Source organism: Rattus rattus, chromosome 1 (assembly GCF_011064425.1).
Source record: "Rattus rattus isolate New Zealand chromosome 1, Rrattus_CSIRO_v1, whole genome shotgun sequence".
Classification (NCBI taxonomy): domain Eukaryota; kingdom Metazoa; phylum Chordata; class Mammalia; order Rodentia; family Muridae; genus Rattus; species Rattus rattus.
Genome location: NC_046154.1, coordinates 38,208,774 through 38,227,566, shown reverse-complemented (window position 1 = coordinate 38,227,566; position 18,793 = coordinate 38,208,774). Strand labels below are relative to the sequence as shown.

The 18,793-nt window shown below is 42.3% G+C and overlaps 1 protein-coding gene across 1 annotated transcript; it reads right to left on the bottom strand.

Annotated features, from left to right (window-relative positions):
* Positions 1 to 2,569: 2,569 nt before the first annotated feature.
* On the bottom strand, positions 2,570 to 3,576 carry LOC116887209 (olfactory receptor 2A12-like). Its single transcript, XM_032888770.1, is given in 2 exon segments — positions 2,570 to 3,549; positions 3,552 to 3,576. Coding segments are annotated over 2 exon segments (1,005 nt in total).
* Positions 3,577 to 18,793: the final 15,217 nt, after the last annotated feature.

Here is an 18,793-nt window from a genome sequence, read left to right as displayed (position 1 = left end):
TGTATGATAAATAGCACATAGTTCATTATGGGCAGTGATTACATGTGGTCATTTAATGCCTTCTGGTTCCTTCGATACTGAACTCCCTGTTGTTAAGATGCCAACATCCTACAGAAAATGTGGTACATCTACACAATGGAATATTACTCAGCTATCAAAAACAATGACTTTATGAAATTTGTAGGCAAATGGTTGGAACTGGAAAATATCATCCTGAATGAGGTAACCCAATCACAGAAAAACACACATGGTATGCACTCATTGATAAGTGGCTATTAGCCCAAATGCTTGAATTATCCTAGATGCCTAGAACAAATGAAACTCAAGACAGATGATCAAAATGTGAATGCTTCACTCCTTCTTTAAAAGGGGAACAAGAATAGCCTTGGCAGGGAATAGAGAGGCAAAGATTAAAACAGACACAGAAGGAACACCCATTCAGAGCCTGCCCCACATGTGGCCCAAACATATACAGCCACCCAATTAGACAAGATGGATGAAGCAAAGAAGCGCAGACTGACAGGAGCCGGATGTAGATCGCTCCTGAGAGACACAGCCAGAATACAGCAAATACATAGGCGAATGCCAGCAGCAAACCACTGAACTGAGAATAGGACCCCCGTTGAAGGAATCAGAGAAAGAACTCGAAGAGCTTGAAGGAGCTCGAGACCCCTTATGAACAACAATGCCAAGCAACCAGAGCTTCCAGGGACTAAGCCACTACCTAAAGACTATACATGGACTGACCCTGGACTCTGGACTCTGACCTCATAGGTAGCAATGAATATTCTAGTAAGATCACCAGTGGAAGGGGAAGCCCTTGGTCCTGCTCCGACTGAACCCCCAGTGAACGTGATTGTTGGGAGGAGGGCGGTAATGGGGGAAGGATGGGGAGGGGGAGGGATTAGGGGGATGATTGCCCGGAAACCGGGAAAGTGAATAACACTCGAAATGTCAATAAGAAATACTCAAGTTAATTAAAAAAAAAAAGATGCCAACATCCTATAATTCCCTACAAATTCTATGTACCTCTATCATAGTTCTAGTTCCCACTTTTTCAAAATTGCCAAAGGATTTTAAATGTCAATGGAAATTGCAAGCACCTCAGAAGAGGCAAACAATCTTGAAAAAAGAAGGGTAGAGGGTTTGTTTCTGATTTCCAATCTCAAAGCCATGGCAACCAGAAGAGAATGACATTAGCAGAACTTTCACATGGAATTTATTCAAATGAATCTGACGCTCCAGATCTTGAAAGGACACACACAAGAGAGTTGTTGACAACCATGTTGATTAAGCAATTAAGAGTTTTAAGGCCTTTGTGTTGATGGTCAGACCAAGAGTGGGCTAGAGCTTCTAAAGAACCTCTTGGTGCCCAAGTTCAGGAATACAGGTTTTAAAAGCAAAAAGCAGTGAGATAGATCAGAGTTAGATGATGGTCAGAATAACCTTGAATTGGTTATTCCTGAAGAGAATTGTAGGCATTTTAGACGTATCTTAACAATTCTTTTGGTCAATATATATGGACTATAGTCAAGGACATGAGAATCTCAAATGTGTGGGCAGATGTTATAGGGAGAAATAGAAGGTGGAAAACTGTGTAGACAAACACAAATTGGAGTCATAACAGGATAGCATTGTTATCATCTCAATATAAGCACTGAACTGTATTGTCACCTAATAAGATTCAAGAGTGTAAGTATCATGCAATGAGACAAGCACCTTTTTCAACAGATAATGGTGAGACAATGGATATCCACACACAAAAGAATTAATTTGGACTCTGGCCACATACGGTGGGCAAAATTACAATAAAATGAGTCAAAATGTAAATGAAACTTTAAAAATATAGGAGAATTTTTCATAACCTTACATCAGGAAATGACTTCTGGAATATATCCCAAGAGACAGAGTTAAAAGTGGCTGAATTGGATTTTACCAAAGAAAGATCTTTTTTTTTTTTCTTTTTTCGAGTTGAGGACCGAACCCAGGGCCTTGCGCTTGCTAGGCAAGCGCTCTACCACTGAGCTAAATCCCCAACCCCTCCAAAGCAAGATCTTTGTGATACAGCAGGCTACAAAACTCCTGTTAATGTCTCACTTCTCTGTACCAGAAATGTACACACCAGACCATTGTCATTGTGTAAAAAGTCATATGGCTTTTATTGCTTCTGTGTGGGAGTAAAATAAATCCCAACATCTGGCTGTCAGGCTGGAACATGATGCTTTCTTTGGCAAAAGAATGTGTGACCACTATTGAGAAGCTTGGGTGTTATAGGTTTTATGCATTATTTCTTTCCTTCTGTTCTTGATGTATAGATCTGAGACTGACTATGCAAGAAGACTTGAAATCTACCACTAACAAAAGCAGGCCCCAAGGGAGCCATTGGATTGAGAATCACTGATGTTTATGTTTTCTGTTGCACTGTGGTGTAGTCATATCATCAATACAGTATTCTATGTTCATGAATATTGTTCCCAGTTATTAAGGTATATGTTGGATCAAATACACAATATTGTTCTCATACAACAAGGACACTGTGTGCTAAACAGAGAACATTTTATCCAAGGATTCACCATCCTGGTCCACAAGTCCACCTGCCATAAACCATCACCTTAAGAAATGCCCTTTTAATGTCCTTGTTTCTCAGACTGTAGACCACAGGGTTGAGCAAGGGTGTGAAAGCATTGTAAAAGAGTGAGATCTGCTTGTCTTGCTCAGGAGAGTAGCTGGAGTTAGGCCTCATGTAGATGTAAGTAGCAGGAATGTAGAAGAGTGTAACCACAGTCAGGTGGGAGGCACAGGTAGAGAAAGCCTTGCAGCGGCCCTGGGTGGACTTGATCTTCAGAATTGCCTTGGCAATGTGAATGTAGGAGGCCACAATGAGGGAGATTGGAGTGATAATCATAAAAACACTCAATACCAGGTCCACCATCTCAATGAGGTGGGTATCCATGCAAGCCAGGCTACGAACTGAAGGACCTTCGCACAAGTAGTGGTTGACCCTTTTGGGCCCACAATATGGCAGACTCATGGTGAAGAAAGTATGCAATAAAGAGGAAGAGAAACCACAGATCCAAGACCCTGATGCTAACCGTATGCACAGGCCCCAGCTGAGGATGACAGTATAGCGCAGTGGATAGCAAATGGCCACATACCGGTCATAAGCCATGACAACAAAGAAGGTGCACTCAGTTATACCCACGGCACCAAACACATACATCTGCAGCCAGCAGCCAGCAAAGGAAATGGTCCGAGAGTGAGCAAGAAGATGCACCAACATCTGGGGCACGGTGGTGGTGACATAGCTCATATCCAACAGGGAGAGGGTACAGAGGAAGAAGTACATGGGCGTGTGCAGCTGTGTGTCCAGACAGACCAGCATGATGATGAGCCCGTTGCCCAGGACTGAGCTCAGGTACATGAGAAGGAAGACAAGGAAGAGGATGCTGTTGGTCATGGGGTCACTGGAGAAGCCAAGCAGGATGAACTCTGAAACCCAACTTCGGTTGTGCAGTGTAATCAACTGCATGGTGGAGGCTGTAAGAGAACCATTATTCTATGTGTCACCTGACACATGCCGGTGATAGAGGGAGAAAACATATACAGGCTGTGGAGATGACACAGAGGTGAAGCACTGAGTGCTGTTCTAGGGGACCAGACAGCTCAAAGGTGTGTCTAACCCCAGTTCAAGGGGATTTGCTCTCAACTCCACAGACAGACATACACATGGTACACAAACATGCATGTAGGCAAAATATATGCATAAAATAAAAACAATAGTTTTTATTCAAAAATAAATCAAGGCTGGGATGTGGCTTGTGAGCTCGGTGGTCAGATCCTCTGTACTCTCCTCAAGTTGCTCAACCTCCCAGTGCCTCTGTCTCCTCACCTATCCAATGAGGCAGTCATGGCTCAGGATCACGATGATCATCTAATGCACCTCACGAACTCCTGGAAACACCACATACACATGACAGGTCACATGCCCTCTCACACTCTGGATCCATCTGCGGGAAGGCAGAGACAGGGGAATCCCGCAGCAACAGGGCTAGTGACACTGAGTGAAATGATAAGCACTGGGTTCAACTGAGAGATGTTGCTTCAAAGAATAAGGTACAAGCAATTGAGGAAGAGCCCCATGTCAATTTCCAAACACACTCACACACACTCACATAGACACACACAGACATGCGCACATGCATGCAGACACACAGCCAATTACATGTACATACATATAAGACATACACAAAAAAAGAGTAAACAAACAGATGAAGCAGATAGAACCTATGTCAGTCCAACATAGGTCAACACATATAGTCATAATAGTAAGGACATATGTACTTGCATGTAATATGCTGACATTGTAGTCTTCCCAAGGAATGCTGATGGATCCTGCCAATATTCAAGCAGGAAATTTTTTTCTTCCTTTTTTACTTCCAGGGCCCTCTACCAAAGAGAAAAATTAATTCTGGATATACTGTGAATTCGTGTGGTAAATCTAAAATAATTATATTTTTTAGAATCAAACATGATAAATATACATACTTATAATTTCAGGGTAAGCCAAGGTAAAATTTCTTTTAAAGACCACTTTCCATGGAGGGAAAATTCATGGTAAGCAAGAAAACAAAAAAGAACTACTCAAAATATTTAAACAAAGACAGAAATGCACAAACATAACATCAGATGCTCCAGGAGAACAGAGGACACTAAGGAAGGCATTTCACAGAGGTGGCTGTCTCTTAAGCACTCATGAGGTAAGAGATTCTCACACCATCACTCATCTGGACATTGCAGAAGAAAACCACAGAGCCACGCCCACCTCTGCTTCTCAGTCTCACATCCCCACACACCTACCAGCAGGGCTGCAGTAACACAGGTCTAGTATTAACAACTGTGACTAAATCCAATGGGGTAGAAAATTAAAATGAACCCTTTAGTGTGCACTTGGCTTTGTTCCCTAAGGTTGAACACATTCAATGCATTGCCCAGCTATACAGATATTAAATATAATTCTGAAACAAATGTAAGCACATAGACACATACAAACATGATCAAGGAAAGACTTGTAAAGGAAATTTCCAAACACTGCTCTAAATGGTCTGAACTAGGGGCCACTCATATGCTAATGACCAATCACTGCTCATCCCCCTCACAGCCATCCTTTCACCTAGGTCAGGCAACCACTCTATCCTCTGGCATTTCTGTATTTGTCTCCATGTGACCCTTGCCTCTAAATTTTCCTTCTTCAATGCACTCTTTTTTTTATTTAAAATTTTTTAAAAAATGCCTGGGTAGATGGCTCAACAGTTAGGAGCACTGGCTGATCTTCCAGAGGTCCTGAATTCAATTTCCAGTATCCGCATGGTGGCTCACAACCACCTATAATGAGATCTGGTGCCCTTTTCTGGTGTGTCTGAAGATAATGACAATGTACTCATATTAAATAAATCAGCCCAAAAAAATCTTAAAATTTTTTTTGTACAATGCTCTTTGACCACATTCTTTTCCTCCCCCAACTTCTCCCAGATCCTCCCCACCCAAATTCATGTTCTTTCTTCTCCCAAACTCTCTTTCAGGAAGAAAAAACACCCAGAAGAAACAAACAAGCAAACAAACAAAACAGAAGCATGGGATCACTTTCCTGTTGACTGACTGCTCCTGAGCATGTGGCTTACCTTGGTATGTGACTGATTACAATTTGGCATGAGAGAAGTAAGTGGGAAGTGAGGTGGTCCAGCCTCAGAGCCTGGCTCACAGTTACCTCCTTCTGTGCTCTGGAGCACAGGCTCTCAAATGGAAGGTGAAGAGAGCAAAGTCTACACAGTGTCCTCTAGGTGAGCTCATTGAGATTCAGCACAGAGTAGAGCTCCGAGCACAGAGCTGAATGGCTACCCACAGACAAGCTCTTCTGGTGAGATTTCCCTCTTGTCCGAGTGTGAGGACCCTGAAGTCTGCTGAAAGGAGAAGAATCCAAGGAAAGAGGATCGGAGGTGGGGTTTCCATAGCATGGAAACACCATGTGGTCATCCACAATCTATTATGTTTTCTCAGGCCACTGGCCTCTGACTTAGCTTACAGTATTTCAACAGGCCTGATAACCCAAATCTATGAGTCCAGTACCACAGATGACGACATCAGGATTGAGTTCTAGCCTAGATGATGCTACACATAGTAGCCCCAACCTACAAATTCAGTGTCTGGAAGGTCTTAGCACCAGGAGTGTAAAGAAAATTGACACTGTATCATGAGTTTGAGGCCAGGCTGAGCTACATCAGACTTACATGCCTCACCCCCAAAAACCAAAATCATGATGGCCATGCCCACAAAAAGCATCGAGCTGTGTCTCTTTGGACTGGGAAGACACCTTCAGAGACACTGACCATCACTGCTCTCTCATGCATAGGGCTCTCTGCTTATCTTGAGATCTTGAGCTCAGGCCTCCACATTATTTATTTATTTATTTATTTATTTATTTATTTATTTATTTATTTACATGATTTGAAACAAACTCTCTGTAAATATTTATTAGGATTAATAAAGGAAAAAAGGAGGAAAGAAGGAAATAAAGTCGAGAAAGAGAAGAAAGAAGAACAGGCAATGGGGGAAGAGGATTAGGAGTTTGAGATGTATGCACAGAGGACAAAAAGATGGGAGGGCTTTACTCCTTCTCAGCTGCAGTCCGTCTATGTCTGAACCCCACCCACAAGCCAAACGCCAGTGACCATCTTACCACTTATAAATCCAGGGAATGTCTCACAGAGCAGCTGCTTCTGGGTCTTACAAGAACAAGACTAATGGGAAATTCCCACTAAAGGAACAGAGTTGAGAGGGACAGGTTGCTAGGCACCCCAGTCTCTAGAAAAAGTCTAAGGTGCTAGAGAGTTTGAGGGTCTGAGTCTCTGGAGTCCTTTGCAAAGACCAGGTAGTCCTGGCTTCTGAAGATGGTGTTTATAAAATCCTGACTAACAAAGGCAAGCTCAGATGTTTTCACCTCTTCCCAGTGGGACCAGCAGCTGAGGTTTTATGACCCTGCCTCCTCTCTTAGCTTTCCCAGGAGAGCACAGACGGCTCATTTCTGTTCCCAGTAGGGATGCTGGGATGAATCCCAGGATGCTGTCGACAAGAGCGCTACAAGTGAGACCCTGGGGTGCAGAGTAGGAGGAAAGAGCCCATGGGTGAAGGGTTCCATTTTCTAGAATAACTGTGGAATAAGAACAGTTCAGAGAACAGGAGATAGAACCTGGTCAGATGAAACACAGGTTAAAGGCTTAAGTTTTCACTGTGTTTCTTTTTACTGTCCAAACCCCAAGCCCAGACAAGCAATAAAGAGACTGTTTGAGTCACATCTTCTTCCTTCCTCAACTACCTTGGGGCAAACCAAAGTCCTTCCTCCCTGATGTAAGTTACACAGCCACAGTGGTTCTAGTGAAAAGACAAAAAGTACAGTGGCTGGAAGTTACCCATCATAAAAGACAATTTGCTGCTCTTGAAGAGGACACAGTGTGGTCACCAGGATGCTTATGGGAGCTCACAACTATCTGTATCTCCAGATCTAGAGGATCTGGTACCTTTTGACTTCCCTGTGGACCAGGCATGCACGTGGAACACATACAGACATGGAGACAAAATGCTCATACCCATAAGCACAGACAAAGAAGAAAAAGAACCAACTATGAAACAGCAACATGGAAGTCAGCAGGGACATCCCCATGCCGGTGGACAGAGAAAACTCTCCCAGGTGTTCATGTCCTTAGGATGCAAACAAGAATTGGGGATCAAACATAGTCAACTTCTAGAGCGTGTTCTCTCTAACTTGCTGTTATTCTGCTTTGGTTTCCTCTTCTGTAGAATTCCAGTACCCTCCTCACTTCTAGGTTGTGAGAATACAAGGTGACGATGTGCTGCACCTACGGCAAGTTCTCCGTGACCTTGTGTCTCCATCCTTGTCTTTTGCTTGTGTCTTGGATTCCAGAATTTCCAAAAGGAGAACACGGAACTATAAAGTCCTATATCAGGCTATAGTGAATGGTTGATAAGGTTTGAACTTCTGTGGCAGTGGTGGTGCACAACTTTATTCTCAACACCTCAGGGGTACAAGCAGTAGGAGCTCTATATAAGTTCACAAACAGAATGGTCTACGGAGCAAGTTTTAGGACACAGAGAACCCCTTGTTTGGGAAAATAAACAAAGAAAAAAGAATTTCTGTGTCCTGCTCCTTAAACTCATCGAATTATAAAAATAACATTAAATAAATTATATTGGAATAAAGAAGTCTTCTATGAAAGTCTGATAGAATTCTGCACTGAACCCATCTGGTCCTGAGCTTTTTTTGTTGTGAGACTTTTAATACCTGTTTCTATTTCTTTAGGAGTTATGGGACTGTTTAAATGGTTTACCTGATCCTGATTTAACTTTGGTACTGGGTATCTGTCTAGAAAATTGTCCATTCCATTCAGATTTTCCGGTTTTGTTGAGTATAGGTTTTTGTAGTAGGATCTGATGGTTTTTTGAATTTCTTCAGATTCTGTTTTGTCTCCCTTTTCATTTCTGATTTTGTTAATTTGGATACACTCTCTGTGTCCTCTGGTTATTCTGGCTAAGGGTTTATCTATCTTGTTGATTTTCTCAAAGAACCAGCTCATTGTCTTATTGATTCTTTGTATGGTCGTTTTTGTTTCTGCTTGGTCGATTTCAGCCCTGAGTTTGATTATATCCTGCCTTCTACTCCTCCTGGGTGTATTTGCTTTGTTTGGTTTTGGAGCTTTTATGTGTCAGTCAAGCTGCTAGTGTATGCTCTCTCTAGTTTCTTTTTGGAGGCACTCAGAGCTATGAGATTTCCTCTTAGCACTGCTTTAATTGTTTCCCATAAGTTTGGATATGTTGTGCCTTCATTTTCATTTAATTCTAAAATTCTTTTCCTTGTCCAAGTTATCATTCAACTTCCATGTACATGTGGGCTTTCTAAGTTGTTTTCGTTGTTATTGAAGACCAGCCTTAGTTCATGGTGATCTGGTAGGATGCATGGTGATCTGATAAGGATTGTTTCAATCTTCTTGCATCTGTTGAGGCCTGTTTTGTGACCAATTTTACAGACACTTTTGCAGAAGGTACCATGAGGTGCTAAGAAGAAGGTATATTCTTTTGTTTTAGGATAAAATGTTCTATAATTATCTGTTAAATCCATTTGGTTAATAACTTATGTTAATTTCTATATATCTCTGTTAAGTGTCTGTTTCCATGATCTGTCCATTGATGAGAGTGGGGTGTTAAAATCTCCCACTATTATTTTGTGTGGTACAATGTGTGCTTTGAGCTTTGGTAAGGTTTCTTTTATGAATGTTGGAGCATAGATTTTCAGGATTGAAAGTTCATTTTGGTGGATTTTTGCTTTGATGAATATGAAGTGTCCTTTCTTATGTTTTTTGATAACTTTGGTTGAAAGTCGATTTCATTCGATATTAGAATGACTACTCCAGCTTGATTCTTGGGACCATTTGCTTAGAAAATTGTTTTCCAGCCTTTTACTCTGATTTAGAATCTGTCTTTGTCACTGAGGTGTGTTTCCTGTATGCAGCGAAATGCTGGGTCCTTTTTATGTATTGTGTCTGTTAGTCTATGTCTTTTTATTGGGGGAATTGAGTCCATTGATGTTAAGAGATATTAAGGAATATTGATTGTTGTTTCCTGTTATTTTTGTTGTTAGAGGTGGAGTTATGTTTGTGTGGCTCTCCTTGTTTGGTTTTATTGCAAGAAGATTACTTTCTTGCTTTTTCTATAGTGTAGTTTCCCTCCTTGTGTTGGAGTTTTTCATCTGTTATCCTTTTTAGTGCTGGATTTGTGGAAAGATAGTGTGTAAATTTTGTTTTGTCATGGAATATCTTAGTTTCTCCATCTATGTTAATCTAGAGTTTTGCTGGATATTGCAACCTGGACTGGCATTTGTGTTCTCTTAGGGTCTGTATGACATCTGCCCAGGATCTTCTGGCTTTCATAGTCTCTGGTGAGAGATCTGGTATAATTCGAATAGGTCTGCCTTTATATGTTACTTGACCTTTTCCACTTACTGCTTTTAATATTCTTTCTTTGTTTTATGTGTTTGGTGTTTTGACTATTATGTGACAGGTGGAATTTCATTTGTGGTCCAATCTATTTGGAGTTCTTTGGGCTGCTTGTATGTTTATGGGGATCTCTTTCTTTAGGTTGGGGAAGTTTTCTTCTATTATTTTGTTGAAGATATTTACTGACCCTTAAAGTTAGAAATCTTCTCTCTGTTCTATACCTATTATCCTTAGATTTGATCTTCCCATTGTGTCCTGGGTTTCCTGGATGTTTTGTGTTAGGAACTTTTTGCATTTTACATTATCTTTGATGGTTGTGTCAATGTTTTCTATGTTATCTTCTGCCCCTGAAATTCTCTCTTCTATCACTTGTATTCTGTTAGTGATGCTTACGTCTATGACTCCTGATGTCTTTCCTAGGTTTCCTATCTCTAGGGTTGTCACACTTTGTGATTTCTTTATTGTTTATATTTCCATTTTTAAATCCTGGATAGTTTTGTTGAATTCTTCTCCTGTTTACTTCTGTTTTCTTGTAATTCTTTAAGGGATATTTGTGTTTCCTCTTTAAGGCCTTCTACTTGTTTACTTGTGTTGTTCTATATTTCTTTAAGGGAGTTATTTATGCCCTTCTCAAAGTCCTCTATCATCATCATGTGATGTGATTTTAAATCCAAATCTTGCTTCTCCAGTGTTTTTGGATATCCAGTATTTGCTTTGGTGGGAGAACGGGGCTCTGATGATACCAAGTAGTCTTGGTTTCTGTTGTTTAGGTTCCTGGGCTCACCTCTTGCCATCTGGTTATCTCTGGTGTTAGCTGGTCTTGCTGTCTCTGACAGTGACTTGACCCTCCTGTAAGCCTGTGTGTCAGCACTCCTGAAGACCTGTTTTCTTTCAGCCAGATCTGGGAACAGAGAGCTGCTCCTGGGTTTGTGTGTGCTGAAGCCAACATGCAGGTTGTTTCAAGCAGAGGAATTGGTCTTACCTCTGCTCTCAGGTGTGTCAGAACTTCTGGAACTGGCTTTCAGGTTTGGGCTCAGGCAGAAACCAGAAGGGTCCTGCCCCTGACTGTTCCTAGGTTCCTGTATCCAGAGAGTACTAGGCAGGTCCTCTTGTGCCAGGAATGTGAGCAGAACTGGTGGTCTCCCCTGAGTTTTCAGGATTGTTTGAATTTCTGATAGTCCAGCTCCCTCTCCAATGTGATTTAGGCACAGAGAGCTGTGGGAGTGGTTCAGCTCCAAGGACAGGCAGAAGCCTGAAGCACATCTGTCATTCTAGCACATGAAGAGGTGGGAGTTCTTGTGTAGCCTAGGCTACATACATAATGAATTTGAGGCTAACCTGAGCTACATGAGGCATGATAAAATACCTACTTTCTAACTCTAAAAATACAATCACTGAGGAACAAGAACATGGCTCACCAGGGAAGTTGGCCTGAGGCCAAGCCTTATGGCCTCAGTGCAATCTGTGAAGTCATGAGATGGAAAGAGAAGATTGATACACACACACACACACACACACACACACACACACACACACACACACACAGGGGAGAGAGAGAGAGAGAGAGAGAGAGAGAGAGAGAAAACTATTTTTCAAAACAAAGTATTAGCAAAAAGAATAGAACAGAAAAAATTCAGACATAGCACTGCCCATCATATTGTCAAATGGTTTTTCATGGAAGACATTCTGCACTGGACTGGGGACACCAGTGTTTCCAATAGGTGCTGTTGGATGGTGTGTATATTCACGCATGAAAGCTCTCCTTTCTCTATCACGCCGTCCTTCCTCTGCACACACAAGTGTCAATTCCAGGTCTACCACTGGTTAAAACTGTGGGTATAAAACCACCAAATTTTAGAATAAAAACAAAAGCAATGTTTTTATTCTTAAGGGATAAGCAAGGATCCTTTTAAGGGGGTACAATAAACTACTTTCCCCAGAGAATAAAGCAATAAACCAGACAGTATCAAAAAATACTCAAAAGATTCTTATAAAAAATTATTCGTAGAGGAGAAAACAGACTCCCCAATTGAACAATCCAACAAATAAACAAACAAGTAGGCACTTCTGCAATGTCTGTCTCAACAAATATGGAGTAACCTCTGAGACGACAGTGTAAGCAGCCACACAGGCTCTGGTCATCCCATAGGCTCCCTCCACCACTCACCTACAGGAATGACAACAGTAAACCTCAATACTCTGCTCACTGAAGACACACACAGTTTCTCTCTCTCTCTCTCTCTCTCTCTCTCTCTCTCTCTCTCTCTCTCTCTCTCTCTCCTCCTCCCTCCCTTTTCTCTCCACTCTCAAGTCTCTGTGCAAAAGCTGCTGGTACCCTGGGCACCTCTGCCTCTCTCAAACTGCAAGGCACATACTGAGCATCTCATGATGGAGTGGGGACCAGCACTTACACAGAGATGCTCACACAGCAGCACTCAGCTTAGCCAGGAAGCCTTGCCTGCTGTGCTGCTACCTCCCAGCCCCAACTGAGGTAGGATAAATCCTGTAACTCTTGTTCATTAGCCAGTTGAAATCTCAAGAATCCTAGAGGGGTCTTCCTTGTTCTTGTAGTAACTGAATTTCCAGACAAGTAAAAACAAATTATCTATGATAGAGCATGGTAGCATGTGTGATTCTTTACCTTTGTAATAACAAAACAAGTAATATTTATTTGGGGGTAATTTGTATATCCTAGCCATTGTTCCACTAGCGTTAGGCTAACTTCACATCAATTCACTGAAGGAAGGATTTTACCCCTGCTCTATATGTAAAATCCTAAGGCCTAGAGAGGTCAGTTTGTTCCAGATTACAAGCTTGCCATGGGAGAAGTTGGAGTTTGGATGGTCTAGCCTCAGAGCCTGCCTCTTATTCACTACATTCTCTGCTCTGGCACACAGACCCCCAGGTGGAAAGGGAAGGCAAAGTCTTCACAGTGTCCATCTAGTAAAGCACAGAGCAGAGCTTCTAGGACAGAAGAGGATGGCTACCCACAGATGAGTGCTCCTGGTGATATTTCCTCTATGTCTGAGTGTGGGAGGCCCTGGGGAATGTATTGAAAGGCAGAAGGAAACAACAGGAAGGGATTTGGTAAATTAGAGGTAATCTAGAGCTAAGTACATTTTGGTAAAAGCCCCCTTCTCCTCCCTCTTCTCCCTCTTCTCCTTCTCCTTTTCTCCTTCTTTTCCTCCAATCTATCTATCTACCTATCTATCTATCTATCTATCTATCTATCTATCTATCTATCTCACTATCACTCTCTGTATCTATGTAGGAGAAAGACAGAGAGTCAGAAACAAGAAGAGACACAAAGAGACAAACACACAGGCAGGCAGACTGACTGAATGACTGACAAAACAAAAACAGAGAGACAGATACAGAGAGAGACAGGGAAAGATAGAGACAGAGGAAAATGATTTAGCCAACTATAGTCTTTATTGATTTGCCTGTCCAATAGTCTGTGTCTTCATTTATAATATCCAACTAAGCCTGGTGATGCAGATCATCAGTCCCAGCATTATGGAAGCAAAGACAGCCAGATGATGAGTTCTGGGCCAAAAAAGGTCGACCCGACAATACCCAGTCTCAGAAAAAAAACAAAACAAAACAAAAAACATACGATTCGACCCCTGGAGTGCTGAAAATCAGAATTGGAATTGTAGCATCACCCACAGAGCAAAACAGCCAGACCAGGCAGCATGAGATTCATCTCACAGTCAAAAGCAAACTGCTGTAAGAACACATCCAGCTGTCCCCCTGTCTGGTGGAAGGTTGTTTCTAACAGAACATTGTTGTACTCATAGTTATGGCTTTCAGCCTCACTTAAGATCCTTGAGCTCAGAACAACATTGCATCCTTGTGTCTAGTACTGACCTAGAGCATGGCAGGAACAAATTGTCAGGAAATATTAAATGCATAAAGGAGGAAGGAGGTTGAAGATGAAAGAATGAAGACACAAGAGTGAGGTAAACCAGGGTGAAGGAAGAAGAGAAGGCAATGAGGGGTGGGGCCACAGGTCTGTGGTGATGTGTACACAATTGAAAGGGGTGGTCCAGATGCTTCTGATCTTCAGCTCCATATGATGCCTGCATTCCACCAAGAAGCCCAAAACTAGTGACCATCTTCCCACTCATGGGTCCAGCAAGGTGTCACTGAATGGCTGATTCTTGTTCTTGTGGCAGAGACGACCAGGAAACTCCTAAAGTATTGGATCCAGTGATGTGATATTGTAGGCAGCCCAGTGTGCAAAACATTTATCCAAGGTTTCTGACAGTTCAGCCAGCTCAGTCCCCAAACAGGCTAGTTGTCTTCTGAGGGTGGTGCATCTCCACAATAAATTGAGACTCAGACTTGTCAACCTTTTCCCCATGGTACAAGCTGCTGTGACTTTAGGATCTTGCATTCTTGCTTAGCCTTCCCAGGAGAGTTGGGAAAGGGCCATTTTTTGTTCCCAACTGAGACTCCCTGAATACTCTCAACGAGCGCACTCCTTGGAAGAGATTCTTGGGGAACAGAGCAAGAGAAAATGTCTGACAAATGGAGAAATGATGACCTCCATTTTGGACCTAATGGGGGAAGATACTCAGTTCAGAGCAAAGGAGTTGAGACTGTCAAGGCCTGACTTTCTCATTCACTGACCCTCTCTGACTCCCAGTGACACCATATTTCAGTGTCACTTTTTTTCTTTTTCTTTTCTTTTTTTTTTTTTGGAGCTGGGGACCGAATCCAAGACCTTGCGCTTGCTAGGCAAGTGCTCTACCACCGAGCTAAATCCCCAACCCCTCAGTGTCACTTCTATTCCTTCTTCAACTGTGTATCCAGGATCTGAGGCAAGACAGCCACATGGGCATTTAAGAGTCCTCCAGGACAAGTCATCGCTGGTGGTCAACAGTGTCAGTTCCCTAACAGCTGAGTGAGGGATCTCACCCAAGGAGTTGTACCCTTAAACACATAATGAAACTTGGTTTCCAGATAAATCTTGTTCTAGAACATTCTCTCTTGAACTCATTATAGCACTGCCTCGGCTCTCTCTTCTGTAAACCACCAACAGTAACCTCTTCCTGTTTTGGGGTTGCTGGAAGAATTAACCACTTGGAACTACTAATCCTGAGATTCACACATGAAAAACAAGTTTCATAAAGTTTAGCCAAATTTGAAGCAAGTTTAATTAAAAACTGGTCAGGACCAAGAATTCTGGCCAGGTCCACCTCTGGGTTTCCAGGACATGACTGCTGAATCATGTTTTGTAGAGGCTTAAAAATGTGAAACTCATAACTCATTGCACTTGCTCTCATGTCCAATCAGGGTAAGTATACATCTTGATTTATTTCCTGCCTCCATAACTCCCACCCATATGTGACCAAGTACATCCAGTGCTCCTGGGTCAAACACACTTCTTTACAGAGAAAAAAGACTGTGGCTTGTTAATTTACAAGAACTACATCTCCCAGCATCCCAGGATATTACCTTGTGTTAGCAAGTGGGGCATACAGGGTAACTCTATTTCTGCTATTCTTCCCTTGAGTTGTATCCTGAGTTAAATTCTTGACTCTATCATGGATACCTGTTAATATTGGGGGAAAATTATCAAATTTTTGATATTCAAATAGGAACAGAAAGATCAAAGCCCCTTTGATGGCCCACAATATTTACTATCTAGGAGGAAGCTGGAAATGAGAATGGGCTTAGGTTTCCCTTTTGTAATATTGTTAATACATCCAGATTATAATCCTGAATTAATATGTATAGAAATGAAATTTTTCTTTTAGGGCCATATAATACCTTTTTATTTGCATAGAGCAGGCCAAGTGTCCTATCATATTATAGAATTATTTTAGTTAATGAATTTGCCTGTTGATAAACCTGAGTCACTTTTGTTTTATGCCATTTGTCCCCTGTACCAGATAGCTTCCTTTTGACTTAGCATTTGGGCCTGTTGGGGACAAATGATGATGTAATCTGTACTGTAACTACTTCCAGGTAAAACTAAGGAATCATTCTCAAGGCTCAGGAAGGCTGAAAGGCCAATCAAATGCTGGGCAATGAGGCATTCACCAGAAGCATCCGAATGGCTGACCCAGCTGAAGGAACAAGGAGCAATCACATTGGCTGGACTGATTCACATCAGCCTTCCTCAAGTCCAGAGCTCAGCAGATGGATGTCCACAGCTGATTTCTGGAGGATGTCTGCCAGCCAATTGGAAATCTGCTGAGATGGAAATAGACCAGGACAGAAGTTTAAGTTTAAAAACTTAAAGGAAAACCTTACATTTGGAACTCTCAGACTCAGAGTCCTAGTAAATGGGAGACCGGAGAGGTCCTAATAATGTTACAGGATACCTAATTATTGTACACTGAAAGCCTAATTGTTAGTAAAATAGAAAAGCTTAAATAGATGTCAGAAGCAATTAGGTGTGTCCCACAGAGATGCAGTCTGGGTTGCCTCTCAAACCTCCAAGGAGAAGAATGCTACAGAAAGGAAAGTTCCTGCCTATTTTAAATAAGTTGCTTAGAGTCATTTAGAGATCCACCAGTCTGACCAACAGAAATTATCTTAACACACAGGGAGTTCTGTGTCCTCCCAGTCCAGCCCAGGCACTGGGAACACATCAGAGATCTGGCCTCTGAGTCCTCCTTGGCTCCTGAACCAACACTGGGCCTCTGTAAGCCCTCAGTGTGGCCCCAGGTAGGCTTCTCTGTGTAGTTCGACTCCTGATCTCAACAGTGCATCCTCAGGGTCTCCAGGCAGATCAGAAGACAAAAACTGATAGCACTGGGTGAACTACAATTAAACAAAAATATCCAGTGAGCCACGGGACATCTCCCTTTGCTCTGGAGAGGGGTACATAGACCTAAACAGATCCTCCCTGTTTCCAGATCAAGGAGTTACAGTACCAGAAAACAGGCAGAAAAATGTCACAGGAAGATTAAAAAGGTGTCCGTGACTTAACAAATGGAGGTGTCTCCAACCTCCGCTCTGCAAAAGAAAAGAGTACCTACTATTACCTTTCCCAGTGTGGTCCAAAAGACTGAAGGCATGTTCCAGATCCTTGGATTAATATTCCAAGGTGCTAATCCCCGGTGTTATCAGCCTTTTGAGGGGCCCAGAGTAAAGGATGCAGTAGATGGTCCATCTCACTGGAGGACTTCAAAGGATAATCCTGACAACCAGCAGTCCAACAGTTGGTCAGACTCTTTGGAAAGGATTAGTTCTGGGGCTGTTAAAGGAGTGTGTCCCTAGTGAGATGACAGGGGGCAGGGGCCATTGAGATTTCAAAAGTCCAAATCATTGCCAGGTTTCTCCCTTTCTCTCTACCGTATACTTGTGGGTCAGATGTAAGCTGTCAGCTGCTTCGTAGGCACCATGCTTGCCTGCCTGCTGTCAAGCCTCTTGCTGTGATGGTCATGGGCTCACGCTCTGAAATGGGAAGCCCCCACTAAATGCTTGCTTCTGTCAGTTGCCTTGGTCATCATGTCTCTTTATAGCACAATAGGTGTCTAAGACAAGGGCATAGTAAAGATGAGAGGGAAGTCATGCAGCAGGAGGGTGAGTCAGCTGGTAACATCGCATCCCATTCAGGAGACAGACCAAGTCTAATGCTCAGTACACATTCTCCTTTCAGACTGTCTGGGACACTAGGCCTGGGATGCTGTGGTGATTTAAATGGGATGCCCCCGTGGCCTCAAGTATTTGAATACTTTGTCCCCAGTTAGTAACACTGTTTGGATAGTTTTAGGAGGTATTGCTTTGATGGAATAATTGTATCACTAGCAGCAGGCATTGAACTTTCCAAGTCCATTAACATTCTTAGTGTACACCCATTTTTTAGCTGATTGTGGTCCAAGATGTCAGCCCTTAGCATCCTGGTCTAGTTGTCATATGTCCACTCTGCCACCAAAGACTTTATATCTCTGGAACAGCTAGTGATGCCCATAATCAGGATGGATCACCCCTCATCAGTTCAATATTTCAGAGAAAAGTCTCATTAACGACTCCAGAGACATTTTTCTACAGTGATTCTAAATCCAGTAAGGTCAACAGTAAACATGACCATTGCAAGCCTTGAGAGGATAGACAGGAAAGGGGACTGACAGGTGTCTGCAGAGAATGTCATCCCATCCACTTAATTGTACATGCCCTGTACACCATGACAGATGAAGAACACTTTTCATGACACGATATATTGACATTATTTTCCTCTTTTTTGGTAATGCCTATCATCTTTCATGAATATTTCATGCACATTACAAAGTAGCCTGATCTTCTTCCTGCCAACTCTTCCCTATGTTCACCAGCACTGCAACTCCTCTTTGTGTCCTTTTAAAAACTCCACGTGGTCTAATTTGTCCTGGCCATCTAGCATGGTTGTAGGGCCATACATTGGACTTTGACAACGTGCCATGTGTCAAACTGAAGGTTCACTGAAGAAATCTGATTCTTTCTCCCATATAACCTATCAATTATCTAGAGCAGATGAGTTATGGGTGGAGAATCAAGAGACCACAATGGATTGTTGGCCAACTAAGTCTTATGCAGTCAACCATAGCTACTGTGAGATTGGAGTACGGAGTTCTGTCATGTCCAAAATACAAGTCTCTGCCTTAGTCCTTCCCAACCTCTGGCTAATATAGTCATTCTGTCATCTCTACAGTAGTCCTTCAGCTTTAGGCAGAAGATGACAAAAATCTATCACTTGTGACTGAGCCCTCCACAGACACTTTCTATACCTTGAATAG